Source organism: Hemitrygon akajei, chromosome 7 (genome assembly GCF_048418815.1).
Source record: "Hemitrygon akajei chromosome 7, sHemAka1.3, whole genome shotgun sequence".
Taxonomy (NCBI): domain Eukaryota; kingdom Metazoa; phylum Chordata; class Chondrichthyes; order Myliobatiformes; family Dasyatidae; genus Hemitrygon; species Hemitrygon akajei.
In genome coordinates this window covers 37,025,865-37,052,264 of record NC_133130.1, presented here as the reverse complement: position 1 = coordinate 37,052,264, position 26,400 = coordinate 37,025,865, and the positions used below count along the sequence as shown (strand labels likewise).

The 26,400-nt window shown below is 40.8% G+C and overlaps 1 protein-coding gene across 6 annotated transcripts in view; it reads left to right on the top strand.

Moving 5' to 3' along the window:
- LOC140730350 (tetratricopeptide repeat protein 7A-like) overlaps positions 1-26,400 on the top strand; it is a 260,040-nt gene that overhangs the window by 68,583 nt on the left and 165,057 nt on the right. For all 6 annotated transcript variants that reach the window (XM_073050646.1, XM_073050642.1, XM_073050644.1 and 3 more), the window contains 2 exons: positions 3,772-3,909; positions 18,939-19,022. In XM_073050646.1, the coding sequence (XP_072906747.1) occupies positions 3,772-3,909; positions 18,939-19,022 (222 nt within the window). The remainder of the gene's footprint in view (positions 1-3,771; positions 3,910-18,938; positions 19,023-26,400) is intronic.

Below are 26,400 nucleotides of genomic sequence, written 5' to 3'. Positions count from 1 at the left end.
TCCTTCTGTAGCCTACCTGTTTCCTCAACACTACCTGCCCCTCCATCAATCTTCCTATTATCTGCAAAGTTAGCAACAAAGCCATCTATTCCATTATTTAAATCATTTATATACAGCATAAAAAGAAGTGGTCCCAACACTGACCCCTGTGGAACACCACTAGTCACTGGCAGTCAACGAGAAAAGGATCCTTTTATTCCCACTCTCTGCCTCCTACCAATGCTCTACCCATGTTAGTAACTTTCCTGTAATACCATAGGGTCTTACCTTGGTAAGCAACCTCATGTGTGGAATATTGTCAGAGGCCTTCTGAAAGTCCAAATATACAACATCCACTGCATCCCCTTTATCTATCCTACTTGTAATCTCCTCAAAGAATTCCAACAGGTTCGTCAGGCAGGATTTTCCCTGAAGGAAACCATGCTGATTTTGTGCTATCTTGTCCTTATCACTAAGTACTCCACCACCTCATCCTTAACAATTGACTCTAACATCTTCCCAACCACTGAGGTCAGGCTAACTGGTCTATAATTTCCTTTCTGCTGCATTCCTCCTTTCTTAAAGAGTGGAGCAACGTTTGCAATTTTCCAGTCCTCTGGCACCATGCCGGAGTCCAATGATTTTTGAAAGGTCATTTCTAAAGTCACCACTATCTCTAATGCTACCTCTTTCAGAACCCTAGGCTGCAGTTCATCTGGTCCGGGTGACTTATGTACCTTTAGGTATTTCAGCTTTTTGAACACCTTCTCTGTCGTACCAGTGACTGCACCCACTTCTCTTCTTTCACAGACTACATCAGGCACACTGCTAGTGTCTTCCACAGTGAAGACTGATGCAAAATACTCATTTAGTTTATCAGCCATCTTCTTGTGCCCTGTCATTATTTCTCCTGCCTCATTTTCTAGTGGTCCTATACCCACTCTCATTTCTTGTTGGTCTTAGACTCTCCCACTATAGGAAACATCCTCTCCACATCCACTCTATCAAGGCCGTTCACCATTCGATAGGTTTCAATGAGGTCACCCCTCATTCTTCTGAATTCCAGTGAATGCAGTCCCAGAGCCATCATATGCTCTTCATATGACAAGCCAAGCCCTTCAGACTGGACTGCCAACACAGATGCCTTGTGCAGGAAGGCACAGAGTCGACTGTACTTCCTTAGAAGGTTGGCGTCATTCAATGTCTGTAGTGAGATGCTGAAGATGTTCTATAGGTCAGTTGTGGAGAGCGCCCTCTTCTTTGTGGTGGCATGTTGGGGAGGAAGCATTAAGAAGAGGGACGCCTCACGTCTTAATAAGCTGGTAAGGAAGGCGGGCTCTGTCGTGGGCAAAGTACTGGAGAGTTTAACATCGGTAGCTGAGCGAAGGGCGCTGAGTAGGCTACGGTCAATTATGGAAAACTCTGAACATCCTCTACATAGCACCATCCAGAGACAGAGAAGCAGTTTCAGCGACAGATTACTATCGATGCAATGCTCCTCAGACAGGATGAAGAGGTCAATACTCCCCAATGCCATTAGGCTTTACAATTCTACCGCCAGGACTTAAGGACTTTTTAAAAGCTATTATTAATGCTTTTTGAGATAGTGATTTAGATGCATATCATATTTTTTACTGAGTTAAGTATTGTATGTAATTAGTTTTGCTACAAGAAGTGTATGGGACATTGGAAAAAAGTTGAATTTCCCCATGGGGATGAATAAAGTATCTATCTATCTATCTATCTATCTATCTATCAATCCTGGTATCATTTTTGTGAAACTCCTTTGAACTCTCAAGTTTCAGCACATCATTTCTAAGAAAGAGGGCTCATAACTGCTCACAGTACTCAAAGTCAGGTCTCACCAGTGCTTTATAAGGTCCCAATATTACATCTTTGATTTTATATTCTAGTCCTCTTGAAATGAATGCTAACATTGTATTTGACTTCCTCACCACAGACTCAGCCTGCAAATCAGCATTTAGGTAATCCTGCACAAGGACTCCCAAGTCCCTTTGCATCTCAATTTTTTATATTCTCTCTCCATTTAGAAAATAGTCAACACTTTCATTTCTTCAACCAAAGTGCATGACCATACACTTCCCAACATTGTATTCCATCTGCCATTTCTTTGCCCATTCTCCTAATCTGCTTAAGCCCTTCTGTAGCCTCTCTACTTCCTCAAAATTACTTGCCCCTCCACCCACCTTCATATCGTCTGCAAACTTTGCAACAAAGCCATCAATTCCATCATCCAAATCATTGACATATAACGTAAAAAGAAATCATCCCAACACAGATCCCTCTGAAACACCATTAGTCACCGGCAGCCAGCCAGAAAAGGCTCCTTTTATTCCTAGTCATTTCCACTGACCAATCAGCCATTGCTTTATCCATGCTAGGTTCTTTCCAGTAATACCATGGGCTTGTAGCTTGTTAAGCAGCCTCATGCGTGCACCTTGTCAAAGGCCTTCTGAAAATCCAAGTACATATCAACTGGTTCTCTTTTGTCTATCCTGCTTGGTATTTCTTAAAAGAATTCCAACAGATTTGTCAGGCAAGCTTTTCTCTTGAGGAAACCATGCTGACTGAGGTTTATTTTATCATATGCCTCCAAGTACCCTGAGTCCTCAGCCTTACTAGTTGACTCCAATATCTTCCCAACCACTGAGGTCAGACTAACTGGCCTATAGTTTCCTTTCTTCTGCCTCTCTCCCTCCTGGAAGAGTGGAGTGACATTTGTGATTCTCCAGTCTTCTGGAACTATTCCAGAATCTAGTGATTCTTGAAAGATCATTACTAGTGCCTCCACAATCTCTTCAGCCTCCTCTTTCAGAACCCTGGAGCGTACACTGGATACTCTTGTGTTCTCCTGCATCACAAACACGTGCAGGTCAGTATTAGCGGTTGAAAATCAGAAGTAGAAAGTGGTCATCAAATTGATAGTTTTACCAAGCAAGATCACAGTGCTACAGGAGCATAGCGGTTAGCACAACACTTACAGCTCAGGGCATTCGGAGTTTGGTGTTCAGTTCTGGTGGTGTTCTATAAGAAGTCTCTGTACGTCCTCCCCATGGTTTTCCCTGGATGCTCTGGTTTCCTCTCAGATGTACTGGGTAGGTTAATTGGTCATTGTAGATTGTGCTGTGATGAGCTTAGGGTTATTCAGGGTTACGGGGTTGCTGGGGCAGCATGGCTCAGAGGGCCGGAAGTGCCGACTCCACCCAGTATTGTTAAATAAGTGAAATAAACAAACCATTCAGTTTGAATGAAGACCTTGGACAAGCCCTCAGAACTTAAAAATTGCACAAAATGGTTAGTTTCATAAGTTCAAAAGGTTATTAATTTTATTTATTTAGATACAGTATAGACCTTTCTAGCCCGTTGAGCTGCATCACCAAGCAATCTCCTGATTTAATCCCAGCCTCATCACAGGGCAACTTGCAATGAGCAATTACCCTACCAACTGGTACGTCTTTGGACTGTGGGAGGAAACCGGAGCACCCAGAGGAAACCCATGCGGACATGGGGAGAACGTGCAAACTCCTTTCAGGCAGTGTCGGGAAAATTACAATTTCCCTTTACTAGCACTTTATAATTTTACTTGCCTTTTTCTTATGATTGCTTCAGTCTGCATTTCCATTTCCAGGAAAATTATGTAGTTATAAAGACTTGCCCCAGGTTAAATACCATCCTCCAGTATAGGGCTTGACCATTCCCAATATAAATAAAAATAATACAGGCAACTTTTAATTTGAGTAAATCATAGATTTTTTCTTTATATCTTTACAGGCAAACCGCGATGCTGTAATAAGCCGTGCTCCCGACCAAAAGAAAGATCGCAGCATCAGCTTCCAGATCGCTTCCACGTTATATGACCTCTTGAGCATTACTTTGGGCAGAAGAGGACAGTATGAGATGCTCTCAGAAGTAAGTAGTTATAATTAATTTGATTACGTGCTCAGTGTCTGCAGCAGGTTGGCTCAGATGAACAAATTTAATCACAATTATTGTGTAGATTTGATCAGGTTAAAACATAAGTTGTGGAGTAATTGGTTGCTCTTGAAAATTTTCATTAATAACTGTTCACCAGATGTTAATAAATTTAAATGGATAAGCTGTAAGTTACATAATTTCCGATGCTAGTGATTGTCTTGAAAGAAAGGATAGCTTCGATTGAACTGTTTTTGATATGTTTAAATTCTCCTTCTAGCACACCCTCCCCATCTCCCACGCACACATTCAGTTCAATATGAAATATTTTGTTGTTTCTCAGAAAACAGGGTATTCACTGCTTGGAACTAAATTTCTTCATGATATTTTTCCATACAGTATACAAGACAGATAACTGGAAAATATGTTTGCATCATTTCCGTCAAGAATTTTGTTTACAGGGCAGGGGAGACTTATGGTAACATTATTGGACTAGCAGTCAAAGTGATGGATCCAGAGATACAGTCCAAACCCCAGCAGGAATCAGAATCAGGTTTATTATCACTGGCATGTGACATGGAATCTGTTAGCAGTAGCAGCTCAATGCAACACATAATATAGAAGAGAACAAATAAACAAGTAAATCAGTTACAGAATACGTATATAGAATAGATTAAAAACATGCAAAAAAACAGAAATACTGTATATTTTTAAAAAGTGAGGCCGTGTCCAAGGGTTCATGTCCATTTAGGAATTGAATGGCAGAGGGGAAGAAGTTGTTCCTGAATCGATGAGTGTTAACCTTCAGGCTTCTGTACCTCCTACCTGATGGTAACAGTGAGAAAAGGGCAAGCCTTGGGTGCTGGGGGTACTTAATAATGGATGCTGCCTTTCTGAGACATTGCTCCCTGAAGATGTCCTGGGTACTCTGTAGGCTAGTGCCCAAAATGGAGCTGACTAGATTTACAACCCTCTGCAGTTCTTTCGATCCTGTGCCATAGCCCCCCACTCCCATACCAGACAGTGATGCAGCCTGTCAGAATGCTCTCCATGGTATATCTATAGAAGTTTTTGAGTGTATTTGTTGACATGCCAAATCTCTTCAAACTCCTAATAAAGTGCAGCCACTCCCTTGCTTTCTTTATAACTCCATTGTTATGTTGAGACCAGGTTAGATCCTCAGAGATCTTGACACACAGGAACTCGAAGCTGGTCACTCTCTCCACTTCTGATCCGTCTATGAGGATTGGTATGTGTTCCTTCATCTTACCCTTCCTGAGGTCCACTATCAGCTCTTTCATCTTACTGACGTTGAGTGCAAGGTTATTGTTATGGCACCACTGCTCTAGTTGGCATATCTCACTCCTGTACACCCTCTTGTTGCCACCTGAGATTCTACCAACAATTGCTGTATCGTCAGCAAATTTATAGATGGTATTTGAGCAGTGCCTAGCCACACAGTCATGTGTATATAGAGAGTAGAGCAGTGGGCTAAGCACACACCCCTGAGTTGCGCCAGTGTTGATCGTCAGCGAGGAGGATATGTTATCACCAATCTGCACAGATTGTGGTTTTCCGGTTAGGAAATTGAAGATCCAATTGCAGAGGGAGGTGCAGAGGCCCAGGTTCTGCAGCTTCGCAATAGGATTGTGGGAATGATGGTATTAAGTGCTGAGCTAAGGTCGATGAACAGCATCCTGATGTAGGTGTTTGTGTTGTCCAGGTAGTCTAAGGTCCTGTGGAGAGTCATTGAGATTGTGTCTGCTGTTGACCCATTGTGGCAATAGGCAAATTGCAATGGGTCTAGGTCCATGCTGAGGCAGGAGGAGTTCAGTCTAGTCGTGACCAACCTCTCAAAGCATTTCATCGCTGTTGATGTGAGTGCTACCGGGCAACAGTCATTTAGGCAGCCCACATCATTCTTCTTAGGCACTGGTATAATTGTTGCCTTTTGAAGCAAGTGGGAACTTCTGCCATAGCAGTGAGAGGTTGAAAATGTCCTTGAATACTCCCACTAGCTGATTGGCACAGGTTTTCAGAGCCTTACTAGGTACTCCATCGGGACCTTCTGCTTTGCGAGGGTTCATCGGCCTCTGACAGAGATCACAGGGTCATCAGGTGCAGCAGGAATTTTCACAGCTGTAGTTGTGTTCTCCTTTTCCAAGCGTGCATAGGAAGCGTTAAGTTCATCTGGTAGTGAAGCATCGCTGCCATTCATGCTATTGGGTTTTGCTTTGTAGGAATTAATGTCCTGCAAACCCCGCCAGAGTTGCCGTGCATCCGATGTCGTCTCCAACCTCATTCAAAAGTGTCTCTTTGCCCTTGAAATAGCCCTCCAGAAATCATACCTGGTTTTCTGGTACAGGCCTGGGTTGCCAGACTTGAATGCCACAGATCTAGCCTTCAGAACCAGCCTCCTGGTTCATCCATGGCTTTTGGTTTGGGAATGTACAGCAAGTCTTTGTAGGCACACACACATCCAAACGGGTTTTAATGAAGTTGGTAACAACTGCAGCATACAAAGATGAATCCTGGATGAGTATGATAACTGGGGAATTTGAATTCAAATAATTAAAAAATGGAATTTAAAAAAAGCTATTCTCATGATGAGCACTATAAAGCTACTGGATTGTCAGTAAAAATTCAGATGGGAGTGAAATCTGTCATTTGGGCCTACAGGTGTCTAATGTAGTCAATGCAGCTTCCTTCTCAGTTTAGGAAAAAGTGGGGATAGACAACAGATGGTTGCTCTGCAAAGGTATCTATATTATTTGAGTAAATAAAGAAAAGCTGGAAGGTTAGTGTAAACAACCTGTGACCTTTTAAATTCATGCTACTTTGATGTGATTCAGTGATATGTAGAATGAAGAAAAAAAGAAAGATTATTCACTTTGAAAGAGCATCATATCTCAATGATGTGCATCCTCAAACTTGCCAAAGTATCATTTCTTAGTCTGAGTAAGAGTTAATTTTGTGAGAGACAAATATTAGAGTCACAGAATTGTACAAAAATTCTAATAAAGCAAATGAGACTAGTGTAGATGGGCAGAAAGATTGGCTTGGACATGGTGAGCCAAAGGGACCATCTTAATGTCCGAGCCAATCTTTTTGCCTAATCTCTGTTGCTTGTATTAGAATGATATCCTTCTATGCCTCGTCTGCTCAAGCGCCTTTTAAACATCTCTTGAATACAGTGATTGTATCTGATGCCACCATCTCCTCTAGCAGTGAGTTACGCAAACTTAATATGTATATAATTGCAAACAGCAAGTGTACCAGCTCCAATCCCTGTCGCACATCATTAGTTACAGACTGGCAATCAAGAATTCAGCCATCTCTCACTCCCTCTGCTTCCTATCACTAATTCGATTTTGGATTCAATAAGCAAACCTGTCTTGGACCCCATATGTCTTAACTTTCTGGATCAGCTCACCATGCAGGACCTTGTCAAATGGCTTTATTAATGTCTATATAGGCAACATCTGCAGCCCTGCCTTCATTAATTTTCTTAACCCATTATTATACTTGTTAGTTAATTTAATTTTAGTCAATCGAGTGTTGTGGTACATGTGTGGGCTTAGTGAAGTTAAATTATTCTGTGCTATTACTGTAAGATTATGAAGGTTTTTGAAGATGCAAGCTTGATAGGTAATTTATGTAAAATCCAAGGAACCGTTTTATTGAAATGTAAAAGAAATGATCCATCTTTCAATCAAAACCTAGCAGAGAAGATTACAATTTAGCACAATAAATTGTTATGTCATGGATGGCTACTCAACAAACTGTAGATTGAAATGATGCAGACCCATTTTGTGGACCCTTTACAATCAGCAAGAAGCAGAAGAAGAAGAATTTACCTCACCATTTTAAAAATAAATTTCTTTTTGTGACTGTTCTGTAGTTATCAATGACAATGCGCAAGCATATCTAGAAATAATGAGTGTACTGAAATAGGGAAGAGATCTTAAAATAATTTCAACTTATAAAATACCCATTTCAATTGAATCTGTTTCGTCACATGCCTTAAAGATATGAAAAGCTGTGAGATCCTTGCAATCAGGTGACAACCAACATCTTCAATTATCAATGGTCTTCAGTAACCAGAAAGCTGATTTTTGTTTTTTTTCTCTCTTCCAAGCCTGGTTTTTCATGTTTTATTTAATCTTTTGCTCCTCACTGATGGCTTTATTGTTCAGAGCTGTAACAGTGAATCAGATGTTCTATGGCAAGACACCCAGCTGATATTTGTTGTTTAGCGTGTAATACATCTTCAGAGCAATCCATTTTTAGCCACATGTTGACAGGAAGCAATCTCCTGAATGTGCCATTTGCCCTGTGATGATTTTGAGAGCATTTTATGCATGTGAATAGTTGCTCTGTTCTTTTGCACAAAAGATAATTAAGTTGCTAAATAATTGTTGTGAAATTTGTTAAATTCTAGCATGAGGACAACTGCAAGCCTGTGTTAATTATATTACATAAAATGACACTGAAATTACAAGACATCCTTCCTAACTGCCCATGGTTATCATTACTATACACCTCATCCTATTCTAATTCATATACATTTGTCAACTTTTAAAATGCTTTTTCTCTCTCCCAACACATCTATGGAATGTGAAAAGACACCTAAGCTTCCAGAGGAAACAAACACAATCACAGAGTGGATGTGCAAAAACCAACAATGCGATCAATGTTTCTCTGACATTGAGAGGCAATGCTTGTACCGGCCTTATTTGATTTGTTAATGGCAAGCATATTATTATTCTACAATTCTGAATGCACTCACAGTTGGAAATGTTTTCACCATACCCATCCATTATACTTATTGATAATTTTAAAGATTTTTTTCCAATAGAATTCAGAAATAGTTTGTCTTTCCTTCTAGCTATTGTTTCTGTTTTCTTACAATATTTTTAATGCTGGTTAATAGTTTTTGATGCTCTCACCTTTCAGTTCTATGTATAGAGTTATGTAAATTTGCAGTAAATTACAATTCCCCTTTACTAATACTTTATGTCTCTATTAAAAAAAACCCTGAAGTTTTCTTTCCCTATGTTGTTATTGTTTCAGCCTCTGTTTCCATTTTCAGGAACATGATTTTCATTCAAACAATGATGCCTTAGTTGTTAGAGCCAAAATAGTAACCAAGAATTTTTTAAAAGCTTGTTTATTCACACAATACGACGTTGTTGGAAATGGAAGTATTTATTATACATCTTTAATTGCTGCTGCCTTAAGCCAACCACAGGGTCACCTAGAGGCCAAAGCTGATAAAGAATGATGTTAGTGATGAGGCCACACTCAGGTTGGAGTAACAACACCTTATATTCTGTCTGGGTACCCTCCAACCTGATTTCTCACACTTCTGATAATGTCCACACCCGCCCCCTCTTCCTCACCATTCTCCAACCCCTTTTTCCTCTCTCACCTCATCTTGCCTGCTCATCGCCTCCCTCTGGTGCTCCTCCCCCCTTTATTTCGTCCATGGCCTTCTATCCCCACCTAACAGGCTCCCCTGTATCTCTTTCATCCCAGCTATGTACTTCATCCCTCCCCCTCTCGGTGTCACCTATTGCCTGGTGGTTCTTTCTCCCCTGCCGCGCCTTTTAAATCTATTAATCTTTGATTCTCCAGTCCTGCTGAAGGGTCTCGCCCGAAACGTTCAACTCCTTTTTCCCGCAGATGCTGCCTAGCCTGCTGAATTCCTCCAGCATTTTGTGTGTGTTGTACATTAGTGAAACAGATGGGCTTTAAATCACAGTAGAGAAGTTTCATTGTTACCATCTCAGAGCCAGATTTCCCAGTGCCAGATTCACCTGATGGAATGGAATTTAATTTAAACAGTCCCAGAACTCTTGCTGCTAACACAGCAAAAAACCTAATCACTATGCCCACTCAATAAAGGTAATTCTACGTGGGATAAATGGTAAAATGTACTTGTCAATTGTCTATTATACATAACTGAATGCCTGGAAGAGAAGCAGGTTATTTGAAATGGGCCCAATTCAGTTACAAGCAGTAGAATTATGTTTCCTGTAACTTAACGGCTAGGCTACTGTTCCTGAAGTTGCAGAACTTGAGCTGAACGGGAAAATCAGCAAAGGCTTATTCTCCTAGCCGCTGTCTGGTGACACCTGCTGGAAATGGGTGAACACAGAGGTTTGTTTCATTATGTCGCTGTGCAGTAGATAAAGTTAACAGGCAGTGAAATGCAGGGTGCTGAAGGACACTTCACACCCGTGATAACAAATTCACCAAAGAACTGATAACTTTATTGCAGAGTTAGAGAAGATTTTTTTTCATTATTTATTTTTGAGTTTCTTATTGCGCACGTAGAGCAGTGGGCATACCAGGCAGGATAGTGGAATCTTCTTGCAGGATGTGAGAAGGCAGGGAGAACTCCAGTATCCCTGATGACTACACCAGCGAGAAGTGCATCGAGCTGCAGCATCTAACAGACCGTGTTAAGGAGTTTGAGCTGGAACTGGATGAACTCTGGAACATTTGGGAGGCTGAGGGGTTGGTAGACAGGACATTAAGGGAGGTAGTTACATCCAAGATTCAGGACACAGGTAACTGGGTGACTGTTAGGAAGGAGAAAGGGGATGGGTAACCAGTGCAAGTATCCCTGTGGCCATTTCCTTCAACATCAACTTTGGATACTGTTGGAGGGAATGTCCTAGCAGAGGAAAGCCACAGTGGTCAGGTCTCTGGCACTGAGTTTAGTTCTGTGGCTCTGAATCTAAGGGGGAAAAGAGGCAAGCTGTAGTGATAGGGGCTTTGCTGGTTAGGGGAGCAGAAAGGCAGTTCTGTGGAAGAGAACAAGATTCCCAGATGGAATGTTGCCTCCTGGATGCCAGAGTCAGGGACATCTCGAATCCACAGCATTCTTAAATGGGAGGGTGAGAAGCCAGAAGTCACGGTCCATGTTGGTATCAGTGACATGGGTAGGAGGGGTGATAAGGTCTTGTAAAATGAATTCAGGGAATTGGGTGCTACGTTAAAGGACAGGAACTCAATATTGTGATCTCAGAATTTCTACCTGTGTCACATAGCAGTGATACCAGAAGTAGGAAGATCATACAATTTAACCTGTGGCTAAGGAGTTGGTACAGAGGGAGGGCTACAGATCTTTGGATTATTGGGCCGTCTTCCAAAGAAGGTGGCACCTGTACAGATAGGACAGTTTGCACCTGAACTGCAGGAGGACTAATATCCTAGTGGGAGGTTTGCTAACGCTGCATGACAAGAAAGGGGGGGGGGTGTTAAATTCAAGTTGCAGGGGATGGGAACCAGAGTGCCAAAACAGACGGTGGAGTGCTTGTGGAGAAGGTTGTTGTTAAGCTTACATACAAAGTCATGAATCGAAAGATTGAGCATGGTGGGACAAATGTTCTGAGCTCCATATATTTAATTGCAAGCAATATTGTAGGAAAAGTGGATGAACTTCAGGCATGGATGAGCATGTGGAATTATGACATTTAGGTCATTAGTGAGGCTTGGATTTGGGAGGGGTAGAATTAGCAGCTCAATGTTCTGGGGTTCTACGTAAGAACATAAGAAATAGGAGCAGGAGTAGGCCATCCGGCCCAATGAGTCCGCCCCGCCATTCAATAAGATCATGGCTGATCTGTCCATAAACTCAGCTCCATCTACCTGCCTTTTCCCCTTATCCCTTAATTCCCTTACACAGATTCACCACTCTCTGGGAAAAACAGTTTCTCCTCATCTCCATCCTAAATCTTCTCCCCTGAATCTTCAGGCAATGTCCCCTAGTTCTAGTCTCACCTACCAATGGAAACAACTTTCCTACTTCTATCTTACCTATCCCTTTCAAAATTTTGTATATTTCTACAAGATCCCCTCTCATTCTTCTGAATTCCAGAGAGTGTAGTCCCAGGCGACTCAATCTTTCCTCATGGGTTAACCCCTTCATCCCTGGAATCAACCTGGTGAACCTCCTCTGCACTGCCTCCAAAGCCAGTATATCCTTCCTCAAGTATGGAGACCAGAACTGCACACAGTACTCCAGGTGTGGCCTCACCGGTACCCTGTATAGTTGCAGCATGACCTCCCTGATCTTGAATTCAATCCCTCTAGCAATGAAGGCCAACATTCCATTTGCCTTAATAACCTGTTGTACCTGCAAGCTAACTTTTTGCGATTCATGAACAAGCACTCCCAAGTCCCTCTGCACAATAGCATGCTGCAATCTTTCACCATTTAAATAATAATCTGCTATTATTCCTTCCAAAGTGGATGATCTCATATTTACCAACATTGTGTTCCATCTGCCAGACCTTGGCCCACTCACTTAACCTATCTATATCCCTCTGCAGACTCTCCACATCCTCTGTACAATTTGCTTTTCTACTCAGTTTAGTGTCATCAGCAAATTTTGCTACGCTACACTCAGTCCCCTCTTCCAAATCATCAATGTAAATGGTAAACAGCTGCGGGCCCAGCACCAACCCCTGCAGCACCCCACTCACCACAGACCGCCAACCGGAGCAACACCCATTTATACCAACTCTCTGCCTTCCATCGGTTAACCAATCCACTATCCATGTCAATACACTTACTCTGACTCCATGCATCCGCATCTTATTTATTAAGTCTCTTGTGCGGCACCTTATCGAACGCCTTCTGGAAATCCAAGTATATGACATCCACCTGTTCCCCTCTATCCACTGCACTCATTATGTCCTCAAAGAACTCCAGTACGTTTGTCAAACAGGACCTGCCCTTTCTGAATCCATGCTGCGTCTGTCTAATGGAACCACTCCTTTCTAAATGTTTCGCTATTTCTTCCTTAATGACAGCTTCAAGCATTTTCCCGACTACAGATGTTAAGCTAACTGGCCTATAGTTGCCCATCTTTTGCCTACATCCTTTTTTAAAAAGTGGCGTGACATTTGCTGTCTTTCAGTCCGCCGGGACCTGCCCAGAGTCTAGAGAGTTTTGGTAAATGATTGCCAACATGTCAACTATAACTTACACCAATTCCTTCAGCACCCTGGGATGCATCCCATCACGACCAGGGGGCTTAGCTACCTTCAGGCCCTCTAGTTTGCTCATCACTATTTCTTTAGTGACAGTGATTTTATCGAGGTCCTCACCTCCCATTTCATAACGTCCTTCTTCTTTGGTATATTAGACGTGTCCTCCACCATGAAGACCGACACAAAATAGTCATTCAATGCCTCAGCCATTTCCTTATCACCCAATATCAATTTCCCCTTCTTGTCTTCCAAGGGACCTACGTTGACTTTAGCCATCCTCTTCCACTTTATATATTTATAAAAACTTTTGCTATCTGTTTTTATATTTTGTGCTAATTTACTTTCATACTCTATCTTCCCTTTCCTTATTTCTTGTTTAGTTGTTCCCTGTTGCTTTTTAAAGTTTTCCCAATCCTCCAGTCTCCCACTACTCTTTGCGACTTTGTACACATGAGCTTTTAATTTGATACTATCTTTTATTTCCTTACTTATCCAAGGCTGGCTCTCCCCACGCTTACTGTCCTTACTTTTGACTGGAATATACTTTTGTTGAGCACTGTAAAAAATCTCTTTGAAAGTACTCCACTGTTCCTCAACTGTCCTAGCAAATAACCTGTACTCCCAATCCACATTAGCCAATTCCTCCCTCATCCAGTTGTAGTCTCCCTTGTTCAAGCATAATACACTAGTTTTTAGATCTAACTATTTCATCCTCCATCTGAATACAAAATCCAATTATACTATGATCACTCTTTCCAATTCTGTTTTAGACATGATAGAGCGGGAGGGACTTAAAGGGGGCAGGGTGGCATTACTAGTCGGAAAATGTCACAGCAGTGCACAGTCAGGACAGAATGGAGAGCGTGTCTAGTGAGGGTGGAAATGAAGAATGAGGTGGGAATGAACATGTTAATGGGATTATATTATAGACTATCCACCAGTCTGTGAGATTTAGGGGAGCAAATTTGCAGAGAGATCGCAGACTGTTGCATGAAACATAAGGTTGTGATAGTAGGTGATTTTAACTTTCCAAATATTGACTAGGTCTCCAATACTGTAAAAGGACTCTGTGGGATAGAGCTTGTCAGATGCGTTCAGGAAAGTTTTCTCCATTAGTATGTAGAAGTCCCAACTAGTGAAAGTGCGATACTGGATCTCTGATTAGGGAATGAGACAGGGCAAGTGACAGAAGCTTGTGTCGGGGAACACTTTGTATATAGAGATCATAATGACATTAGTTCCAAGATAGTTATGGAGAAGTCTAGATCTGGTCCTCGTGTTGAGATTCTGAATTGGAGAAAGGCCAATTTTAATGGTATCAGAGAGGATCTGGCAAGTATGGGTTGGGATAGCTTATTTTCTGGCAAAGGTATACTTGAAAAGTCGGAGGTCTTCAAAAGAAAATTTTAAGAGAACACAGTTTGTATGTTCCTGTCAGAATAAAAGGCAAGGATAACAGGTTTGGGAACCTTGGTTTTCAAGGCCCTGGTTAAGGAAAAGGAGGTGCACAGCAGTGATAGGCACGTAGGTACAAATGAGGTACTTGAGGAGTATAAGAAGTGCAAAAGAACACTTTAGAAAGAGATCTGGAAGGCTAAAAGAAGGCATGTGGTTCCTCTAGTAGACAAGGTGAAGGAACATCCCAAACACTTCTACAGATATACCAAGATCAAAAGAATAGCAATAGACAAAACTTGTCCTTTGGAAGATCAAAGTGGTAATCTATGTGTGGAGCCGAAAGAGATGAGAAAGCCCGTAAATGGATTTTTTGCATCTGTATTTACTAGGGAGGTATACATAGAGTCTCTGGAAGTGAGGCAAAGCGGCATCAACGTCATAGACCCTATACAGATTATAGAGGAGGAGGTGTTTGCTGTTTTGAGGCAAATTAGAGTGGATAAATCCCCAGGGTCAGACAAGGTGTTTCCCTCAGACCCTGCGGGAGGCAAATGCAGAAATTGCAGAGGCCCTAGCAGAGATATTTAAAACATCCTTGGCCACTGGTGAAGTGCTGGAGGATTGACAGATAGCTAATGTTGTTCCATTCTTTAAGAAAGGAGTTAAGCAGATGCCAGGAAGTTATAGATGAGCCGGACATCAATAGTGGGAAACTTATTGGAAGGTATTCTAAGGGACCAGATATAGAAGTATTTGGATAGACATTGATTAGGGATGGTCAGCATGGCTTTGTGTGTGGTAAATCATGTCTAAACAATCTTGTGGATTTTTACAAAGAAGTTACCAGGAAAGTTGATGAAGGCTAGGCAGTGGATGTTGTCTACATGGACTTCAGCAAGGCCATAAGACATAGGAGCAGAGTTAGATCATTCAGCCCATTGAGTCTGCTCCGCTGTTCCATCATGGCTGATCCTGGATCCCACTCAATCCCATACATCTGCCTTCTTGTCATATCCTTTGATGCCCTGACCAGTCAGGAAGCTATCGACTTCATCTTTAAATATATCCATGGACTTGGTGTCCACTGCCGTCTGTGGCAGAGCATTCTACAGCTTAACTACTCACTAGCTAAAAAAAAATACTCCTTATCTCTTTTCTAAAAGGTTGTCATCAATTTTGAGGCTGTGCCTTCTAGTTCTGGATACCCCCACCATAGGAAATATCCTCTCCACATCCACCTTATCTAGTCCTTTCAACATTCAGTAGGCTTCAATAAAATCCACCCCCCTCGCACCAGCATTCTTTTAAATTCCAGAGAGTACAGGCCAATAAATGGCCACTCATGGGAGGCCGGTTAAGTAGGTTTATTTGCTTGGCATTCAAGATGAGGTAGCAAACTGTATTAGACATTAACTTCAGGGGAGAAGCCAGAGAATGGTAGTAGATGGTTGCTTCTCTGGAGGCCTGTGTGTGCCACAGGGATCAGTACTGGGTCCTTTGTTGTTTGTCATCTATATCAACAATCTGGATGATCATGTGATAAACTGGACCTGTAAATTTGCCTGGGATCTGAAGCAGCTGGAAGAACGGGCTGAAGAATGGCACATGGAATTTAATGCAGATAAGTGGTGGGTCTTGCACAGTGAATGGTAGGGTGCTGAGGAGCGTGGTAGAACAGAAGGACCTGGGAATACAGATCCATAATTCCTTGAAAGTAGCATCACAGCTAGATAGGGTTGTAAAGAAAACTGTAGGCACATTGACCTTCATAGATCAATGTATAGAGTACAGGAGGTGTGATGTTATGTTGAAATTTATTAAGACTTTGTTGAGGCCTAATTTGGAGTATTGTGTGTAGTTTTGGTCACTCACCTACTGTAAAGCTGTAAAGAAGTTTGAAAGAGTGCAAAAGAAATTTATAACGATGTTGAGAACCTGAGTTATAGGAAAGGTTGAATAGGTTGGGACATTCCCTGGAGTGTAGAAAATAGAGGGAAGATTTGATAGCAATGTACAGAATTATGAATGGTATAGATACACTGAGGTTGTGTGAGACTACAACTAGAGGTCATTGGTTAAGGGTGAAAGGTGAAATGTTTAAGGGGAACATGAGGGGGTACTTCACTCAGAGGTTGGTGGGAGTGGGGAACAAGTTTTGGATGAGGGTTTGATTTCAACATATTAAGAGAAATTAGGATAGGTATAGGAATGGGAGCGGTTTGGAGGGCTATGAGCCGGGTGCAGGCCAACGGGACTAGTCAGATTACTGGTTCGGCATGGACTAGATGGGCAGATGGTCCTGTTTCTATGCTGTAGTATTTATTCTGTGACTATCACTGCCTGCGGGGGAAAATATGCTGTTTCAAATCAGAGAGAATTGCCACGTTTAAATCAAACTATTTGCATGTTACCTAGTAAGTAATACTGGGTAGTCATATTTTAAACTTCCGCAATAAATTACATTTTATATTTCATATACATCATCATCTTGGTTTTTTATATTAAATACAGGAAATTGCTTAAGCTATGCCTGTAATTATTAACGTACGGGTGCCAATTCACAGTCTCCATTTCAGACGTTATAGTTAGCTAAGAGTTCAGATGAGCTTCACTAGCCCAGACTTGGTTTGTCTGTAACCAAGAGACAAGTAAGAAGAGGGACACCTCACGTCTTAATAAGCTGGTAAGGAAGGCGGGCTCTGTCGTGGGCAAAGTACTGGAGAGTTTAACATCGGTAGCAGAGCGAAGGGCGCTGAGTAAGCTACGGTCAATCATGGAAAACCCTGAACATCCTCTACATAGCACCATCCAGAGACAGAGAAGCAGTTTCGGCGACAGGTTGCTATCGATGCAATGCTCCTCAGACAGGATGAAGAGATCAATACTCCCCAATGCCATTCGGCTTTACAATTCAACCGCCAGGAGTAAGATATGTTAAAGTGCCAGGGTTAGGACTTAATGTATTTAAGTAAACTACTTAAGAACTTTTTAAAAGCTATTTATTAATGCTTTTTGAGAGGGTGATTTTAGATGCATATCATACTTTTACTGAGTTAAGTATTGTATGTAATTAGTTTTGCTACAATAAGTGTATGGGACATTGGAAAAAATGTTGAATTTCCCCATGAGGATGAATAAAGTATCTATCTATCTATCTATCTAACCTCACGTGTTCTGTGAAGTTGCCTGCTTCTGGATTCATAGCCATGCTGGATGGCAGTGCAATGAAATATAATTTTATTGATACTTTCGCTCTGCTCCAATACTGTACCTCAGACACTCAACCCAAATATGTCTGTGAAGTTGCAGGCCAGTGCCAAATACAATTCTGTTAATTATCCTCAAACTGATATAACCATTGGGAAGAAAATTCAAATCCAAGTACTTTGGATTGCTTTAAAACAGTTTGTGACTGCTAAAGGATATCCCATTGACCTAATCTGAAATATATTTATGTTTTATGATTCTCATGCTAATGAGTGTGATTGCTAGTTTAAAAAAAACTGTCAGCTAAAATAGCGTTAAATTTCCAGATGATATTCCTTCAGGATATGGGCCATGAGGTGGTTGTGGGTCGCTTGATAAAGATTGGTTCTTGGTGACTAGTGTAGTGTATTCTTATTACAGTATGGTTTGGTTAAACAGTCAACACCTTGTCTTGGGGAAATGTGTGTGTATGAGCAAATACAGTAAACGATGGAAAACATTTTTGTCCTGTATGATCGGCTCTTTATCTGCTTCATTTGGCAGCCACGTACAGATTTAGGTAGGGAATGCAATGCGAATTGGTTTATTATTGTCATACGTACTGAGGTACAGTGAAAAGCTCGTCTTGCATATCCTTCATGAGGATCAATTCATTGCACAGTACATCAAGGTAGTACAAGGTACGAAATAATCTAATGTGGAATAAAGTGCAACAGCTACCGAGAGAATACAATGCAGGTAAACAAAGTGTAAGACCATGACAAAGTAGATTTTGAGGTCTAGAATTCATCATATCGTGTTAGGGAACCATTCAATAATCTTACAATCGCAGGGCAGAAGTTGTCATTGGGGCCGGTGGTACATGCTTTCAGACAGGAGAGGAGAAAAGGGAGAATGTCCAGAGGATTTTTGATTGTGCTAGCTTCTTTACTGAGACAGCAAGAAGTACAGACACATGGAGGGAGGGCAGGCTGGTTTCTCTAAGCTGTGCCTGCAGCTTTCTGCAGTTTCTTGTGGCCTAGGGCAAAGCAGTTGTCATGATGATCATGGCACATATGTCATTTATTTCACTCTTGAAAATGTTACTAAGGATAATTTTATGGCTTGGATTTCTCTAGACTGGTTTAATGGAATTTTAGCCTAATTCCAGTTATGCAGTCATCATTTCCTAATCTAGCGTTTAATTTGCAAGTTCAGGAAACTGCCCAGCAGATGGCATGATTATAATGTGAAACGAAGAATGAGCTGTGGACTGCTGAAGTAAACCAAACCGTTATCAGAGCAGCAGACACTGTGTGTGAACAGTGTTCTAAGCTGTGATATGTAATAGTCAAGTCGAGAGTGTGGTATTCTTATCAATATGCTTTGTCTGACCTGTCAAGCACAAACCTCATGTTAAAATGTTTCTTTCCTCAGTGTTTAGAACGAGCAATGAAGTTTGCATTTGATGAATTCCACCTGTGGTATCAGTTGGCACTTTCACTGGTGGCTAGTGGGAAGGTAAGATTTCTAACTGCATAGTAGCTGCCATTTATACCTGTCTTCATAATGATTTGTGTAAATGTAATTTTGAAGTTTTTCATAAATTTGTTTCTGTATGATGTTATCTTTTGTGTGTGTCTGCAGTTAAAGAACAAGCCTTTAATTAAACTATAATTTATTCTTTTCCACCTTTCTCTCTCAGTCTTTGCCATGTTTACACATGCAATTGGCAGTAAGTTGGGAATGACTCGAATTGTTATAATAACTCTGGAAATGGATTGCTTTCCTCAAACCCACGAGTAGTCTAAAAACTGACTTAAAATGCCAAGTTATCTTAACTTCTAAAAATGTATTCTAAATCAAAGCAATTTATGTATAGGAGTAGCATTGCACATTTGATGCCTAATTTAATGAATCAAACTACTGAGAGCATTATTTGTAAATTCTGCCTTTTTATTGGTATGCATTAATTATCAACAGATGCTTTAGTATTCTACATTTGAATAGTTAATAGGTACTTTTCAAAAGTACTTAATTAGCTGTATAGTGTTTTGAAATGAACAGAGGTTGTGTTAATAAATTGTCTTTACAGTATTTACAAGATGTATTACTACTATGTAATGCTCTATCTTTAACACATAAATAATACAAGCTACTCTAATGTGGTGTTGAGTTCACACTATGATCTGTACACAGATTTAATTGTTCAGTTTACTGTAGTTTTAATTATGTATTAACTGCAACACCGCATGGATGAGAAAGTATTTTTTAGTAATCAGCTGCTACACAGTACTAGTGATGAGATGCCATATATTTTCCTATCTTCTATCTCCTTAATCACAAGTTGAAAATGGTTAATCATGACCACATAGCCCATCTGAGCCAATAAATTTCTACAGTTCCATAAAAGCTATGTATTGCCAATATTCTGTAGTCAGGCAGCATGACTGTTTGAGGTTGATGACCTTTCATTGGAACTGAGAAATGTTAGAGATCAAACAGGTTTCAGTTGCGGAGAAAGGGGAAGAGAGAACAAAGAAAATGTCTACGACAGGTGGAGACGAGGAAAGACTGAATTATGTCACAGAGTGATGGTGACTTGACTGAGAGGTGACAGTGATAGCTTGTAGATCACAGTTGATTTGTTTAGAAGAGATCTGAATGGAAAGATACTGGGGAGAGGAGGAAAAAAATTGGAGTGATAACAAAACTACAGTTGCTGGAAATCTAAATTGAAAGAGAACATGGGTCAGGAGACCCTTGTGGAGAGAAAAAATGAATTAACTTTACAGGTTGATGATTAATCATCAGAGCTGGCAAGTTCTGGTACAAACTGGAAAGGCAGCTTATCTAAAATTTTGGGTCTTGAAAGTTGTTATGCATTTAGAGATGAAATGCTATACTTTCAATTTTCATTAAGCCTTATTGAAAAAGTCTAGAGGTCAAGTACATAGATCAGCGTGGGAGTAAGGCGGAGAATTAGACTGACATGCAGCTGGAAGCTGAGTATCATCACTGAGAATTGAATGGAGCTGTTCTGTATATGATTAAGCAAGTGAATCACTGATTAACCAAGAAGCAGAGTTTGGGTGTCTGACTGTTGGCAAGGGAAGTCTTTAAATGGGCAGGTCTTAATTGTTTTGAAATTACATGAGCGTTTGCATGAGAAAGCCATTGGGTGTTAATGTAGATCAGGGGTTCCCAACCTGGGATCCACACACCCCTTGCTTAATCATATTGGTCCCTGGCATAAATAAGGTTGAGAACCCCTGATGTAGATGGAAAATGAATCTTGGACCTTAAGGTTGAAAAGGTATCTTTGAAATACTGAACAGAGAGAGGAAGATGAGTTTTGTGGTAATGGAAATGACACTGGTTGGGTGGAAGGGAAGGATGAGTCGAACCCTGTCCTTGATCCGAGTGGGAGGTGAGGAGCTGAGAACAGATATGCAAGGAATGAAATATTCGTAGCTGTAGACAAGAGACCACATAAGCTGGAATCTGGAACAAAAATGCAGAATACTGGAAGAACTCAGCAGGTAAGCTGCCAACTGAAGGGGAGGGATTCGTGAGGACAGATCTGCCTACCAGGGTGTGTTATGAAGAGAGTGGTTTCTGTAGGAATCAGAAAGGGTGAGGGCAGGAAGAATATGTGACTGGCGGTGAGATTGAGTTGGAGCTGGTGGAAATGGCGAGGGGTGAGGTGAAAGATGAGGATTAAGACATTTTAATTGCAGTTTTGTCTGTGAAGAGTGGGAAGATGAGAATAAACATACAAGGAATGGAGGAAATGTGTGTGAGGGCTCTGACAACTATGGTAGAGGGGTGGTCATGTATCAGAAAGGAGAACACTTCCAAAGTCCTGGAGCAAAAAGGCCTTAGAGTCATAGACACTACAACAAAGAAACAGGCCCAAAACTATTATTCCAAACTATTCTGCCTAATCCCATCGACCTGCATGTGCACCAAATCTATGTTGATGAAGGATCAGCCAGAGGCAGAAAAATTAAGAGAAGTAGATGCATTCCTACCAGGATGCGGGCTAGGAAAGGACAAAGCTGAGGTAGCTTGGGAGTTGGTGGAATTTATATTTATTTCAGCAGTACGTCTGTCTTCTCACAGAGATGGATCCAGAAATATAAGAGAAGTGTCAGGCATTTCAGATAGTCCAGATTAAATTGAGGGCAGGATAACAGTTGGTGGCAAAAGTTTAGGAAATCATGTTCCATGTGAATGCAGGATACAGCACTGATGTAGTTGTGGGTGTAGCGGAGAATTAATGGGGGGGTTGGGTAAGGTGTCAAATATTTGGAAGGAGGATTATTCCTCTTAGTCAATGAAGTTAGGCATAGAAAGAGCCCATTGAAATGCCCATGGCCCCCTCTTTGATCTTCAAAAGAGAAGTTGTTGGGTAAGGATAAGCAGTTGAGAGTGTTAGCTGAGGGGAACTAGTCAGAACTTTGTTCAGGAAGGAAGTGGTGGGACCTAAGACTTGCTTGATTGAGGTTGGAACCAGGGAACTGGAAGTTAAGGAATGTTGGAGGACATGAGCGATGTCTCTCCATAAAACCAATGGATAAGGAAGAAGGAAGACATTTCAGAAACACTGAGTTCTTCCAGGTGAATGTTGAGATGAACCCACAGGGCAGTAAAAATTTGGAGTTCTTTGCCCAAGAGGGCTGTGTATATTCAGTCCATTGAGAATATTCAAGAGAGATACTTTTTGACCATAAAGGATATGGGTTAACAGAAGAAGGTACACAAAGGAAAGCATAGTGAACAATGGAGCAGACAGGAGGGGCTAAATGGTCAACTGCTGCATCTTATAAATTTGTTTAACGTTGTAGAAATGAATCAACATTGCACATAGGAAGAAAATTAGGCCATAAATTAGGCCTTTGTTTATGACCTACTTCTGTAAGATCAGTGTACTTCCATACCTGTTCCTCTTCCTCCCCACTTCCCTTGATCCTTTACAGAGAGCATTGAGGAATATATCTGCCTCCTTTCTGATTATACTCAACATTTTGACCTCCATTGCTTTCTGTCGTAGAGAGTTCTACTGGTTCACATACTCCAGGTGAAAGAAATTCTCCTGACATTGATTCCAAATATCCTGAGGCAGAGCACCAGCTATTGAGATGATCCTTTCTGCATTTAGACAGTTTAGTCCTGTTAGAATGTTATGACTTTCTGTGAGACAATGTCATTCTTCTAAACGGCAGTAAATTTAAGCCTAATCAACCCAACTTCCCTTCATATATTAGTCCTGCATCCCAGCCAGCAGTCTGTAAAACATTTGCTAAAAATTTCTTGACACATTCGGTGAATGCAAACTTAAAAAGTGAAAATGTGACGTGTTCTCTGTCCTCTCTCACCAACCTATCCCCCTTTTGTGGTGTTCACTAACATGAGAATATAAGCCAGCCTTATCTGAATTTTTGAATTTGCAGTCTGCTGATTACTTGTACAATAATGCCACTAGAATGTAGAAATTGTAATGTGATATTTATGCCCCTTAGTGCATCTGGGTAGCAATGCTGGGAAGCTGTATGCACTTGATGATTAGACTTCTGAAGATTATCTAGCAACCTCCACTGGTGATGCATGTGTATTTGCTAAGCAGTGAGGGATTTTGTTTTGGTCATTGCACAACTTTGGCATTCAGAATCAATGATCTGATAATTCATTCAAAATTGTAGGAATACACTGAATTGTTGGCCTCATAAGTAAACACACAGAGGTTGTGAAAAAGTTCTAGCTTTTCTTCAACTAATGACAAAAATTGTGTGTGATCTCTCACCCTCCCACCCCCACTCTCTCCTCTCAGCTTCCTTTCTGAAATATTTTTTTCAACCATTGGAGTTTGTTAACATGCTATTAAAAACAATAGATAGGAAATTTTCCTATACCTCCTATTTCATACAATACGCTTGGCTGGACCAAAAGCTTTATTTAATGTACTAAATAAAGGAGATGTGTATTTTATTTCCCTCGCTCACCTTATCTCCTTACCTGCGCATCACCACCCTTTTTTTTTCTGTTATTAACTGAATGCCAGTATCCTATAACTGATTAAGGAGAAGACAAAGAAATTATCATTCTTTTGGTACCATGCACTAGGATAGCAATCAATCTTCAGCAATCTTAAATCATTTAAAAGAAAGAAGGGAGAATTATCGATTGTCGGACAGCTTTGGCGATATGAATTACTGTGTCACAGAAGTCACTTCAGTCATTTTCAAAGATGTCACAAGGCTTTTTATAGCTTTAATTTTCTAGTTCTTTCTGATTGAATTGCAAAATAGCTTTGGTGGCATGCAATCGCATTTTCAGGATTGAAGACCAGCAATGTAAAAGGGTGGGAGTATTAAGAAAGTGAAATATTGAACTTACGAGTTTGGAAGGGGTAAGCAAAAATAAAGATAAATGGAAGTAAAGGAAAGAGGTATTTTAATCTGAAAGATTGTAGAGAGGAAAGGAAAGAGATGATTACGATGGGAAGTGGAAGAAGGGACTGTTTAAAGTTGAAAGAAATTGGAAGAATCTCCTGGAACAGTGCTGGATAATTCACCAGTGTACTGTGTAGTCTCATTCACAAGCAGATTGAATGTGAGCAATCAAATGAAAATCTTTATCTAGCGTCCATTAGCCTGGCAACAGCCAGTGCCTTCAGCTGAGGAGAAGCTGGAAGTAAAGGATTGATTGGTTACTTTCAGTATTCCTGTCATTCAGTAAAAACAACTATTGCAGTACAATAAAAATTGTAGCATTACTACTATCTCCAAAGTTGTACCAAGGAACATTGCTTTTGTTTACATCAATGGTGCTGAGATTCAGTGGATTGAAAGCTTCAAGATCCAAGGAATGGACATCACTAATAGGCTGCCTTGGACCAACCATTGCCAAGAAAGTGCACCAATTCCTTGACTTCCTGAAGAGGCTAAAGAAATTCGGCATCTTAGACTCTTACCAACTTTTAATGATGCACCATAGAAAGAGTCCTATCCGGATGCATCTCAGCTTGGAATGGCAAATGATATTCCCAAGACTGCAAAAAATTATAAATAGTTGTGGATACAGCTCAGCACATCGAGGAAACCAGCCTCCATGCTATGGATTCCGTCTATACTTCTTGCTACCTTGATAAAGCTGCCAACATAATCAAAGACCCCTCCCGCCCGGGATATCCTGTCTTCTCCATCCTCCCATCAGGCAGAAGATACAAAACCTGAAAACACGTACCACCACAATCAAGGACACCTTCTATGCCACTGATAAAAGACTAGATGGTCCCCTACTCTATACCTTATTGTCTGCCTGCGCTGTATGTCCCTCGTACTGTTGGAACGAAATGATCTATATGAATGGCATACAAAACAAAAATCTTAATTACCTCTTAATTACATGTGACAATAATAAACCAATTTACCCATATATAACTTATATTGACTTTAATTATATGACTTATATGACCAATTTTTATGACTTATCTATTGGATTCTAATGTGCTGTTGAAGCACCACAAAGTTGATGTACAGTCCTGATTCATGTTGACAATCTGAAACTTTGAACATGTACTTTTGCTTCCACAAATGCTGCTTAACCTACTGAGTCTTTCTAACTTTGATTTTTACTGTTCTAAATTCCAGCATCTGCTGTCTCTTTTGTCATCACAAAGTTGATTTTGTCTAAATAAATGATAGAAAGTGAAAGGATTTCTTCTACAGAGTAATTCCAGTTGCTTTGTACCAGACCAAAGTTAAAAGTTAATTTTATTATCAGAGTACATATACATTATGTCACCACATACACCACAAAGATTCTTTTAATCCCACGGGCATACTCCCACATCTATAGAATGGTAACTATAACAGGATCAATGAAAGATCACGTAGAGCTTAGAAGGCAATGAACTCTGCAAATGCAAATATAATTAATAGCAATAAGACCAGAATACCATAAAACATAGGAGTAGAATTAGGCCATTCAGCCCATTGAGTCGGCTCTGCCATTCCTCATGGTTGATCCTGGATCCCACTCAACCCCTTCTTGCCCTATGCCCTGACTGATCAGGAAACAATCAACTTCCACCTTAATATATGCATGGGCTTGGCCTCCACCGCAGAGCATTCCACAGATTTGCTGCATTCTGGCTAAAAAAATTCCTCCTTACCTCTGTTCTAAAGGGTCACCCCTCAATTTTGAGGCACCTTTCTAGTTCTAGATACATCCACCATAGGAAACATCCTCTCCACATTCACCCTATCTAGTCCTTTCAACATTTGGTAGGAGTCAGTGAGATCCCATGCATTCTTCTAAATTCTAGTGAGTACAGGCCTAAAGCTACCAAACACTCCTCATATGTTAACCCCTTCATTCCCAAAATCATCCTCATGAAGCTCTTCTGGACTCTCTACAATGACAACACATCCTTTCTGAGATATGGAGCCCATAACTGTTGACAATACTCCAAGTGTGGCTTGGCTAGTGTCTTATAAAGGCTCCGCATTATCTCCTTGCTTTTATATTCTATTCCCCTTGAAATAAATGCCGACTTTGCATTTGCCTTCTCTACCACAGAATCAACCTGTAAATTAACCTTCTGGGAGTCTTGCACGAGGACTCCAAAATCCCTCTGCACCTCTGATGGTTGAAGCTTCTCCCCATTTAGATAATAGTCCACACTGTTGTTCCTTTTACCAAAATGCATTATCATACATTTCCCAACACTGTTTTCCATCTGCTACTTTTTTGCCCATTCTTCCAATTTTTCTAAGTCCTGATGCAATCACACTGCTTCCTCAGCCCTACCTGCCCCTCCACCTACCTCCGTATTATCTGCAAACTTTGCCACAAAGCCATCAATTCCAATATCTAAATCATTGATAAACAA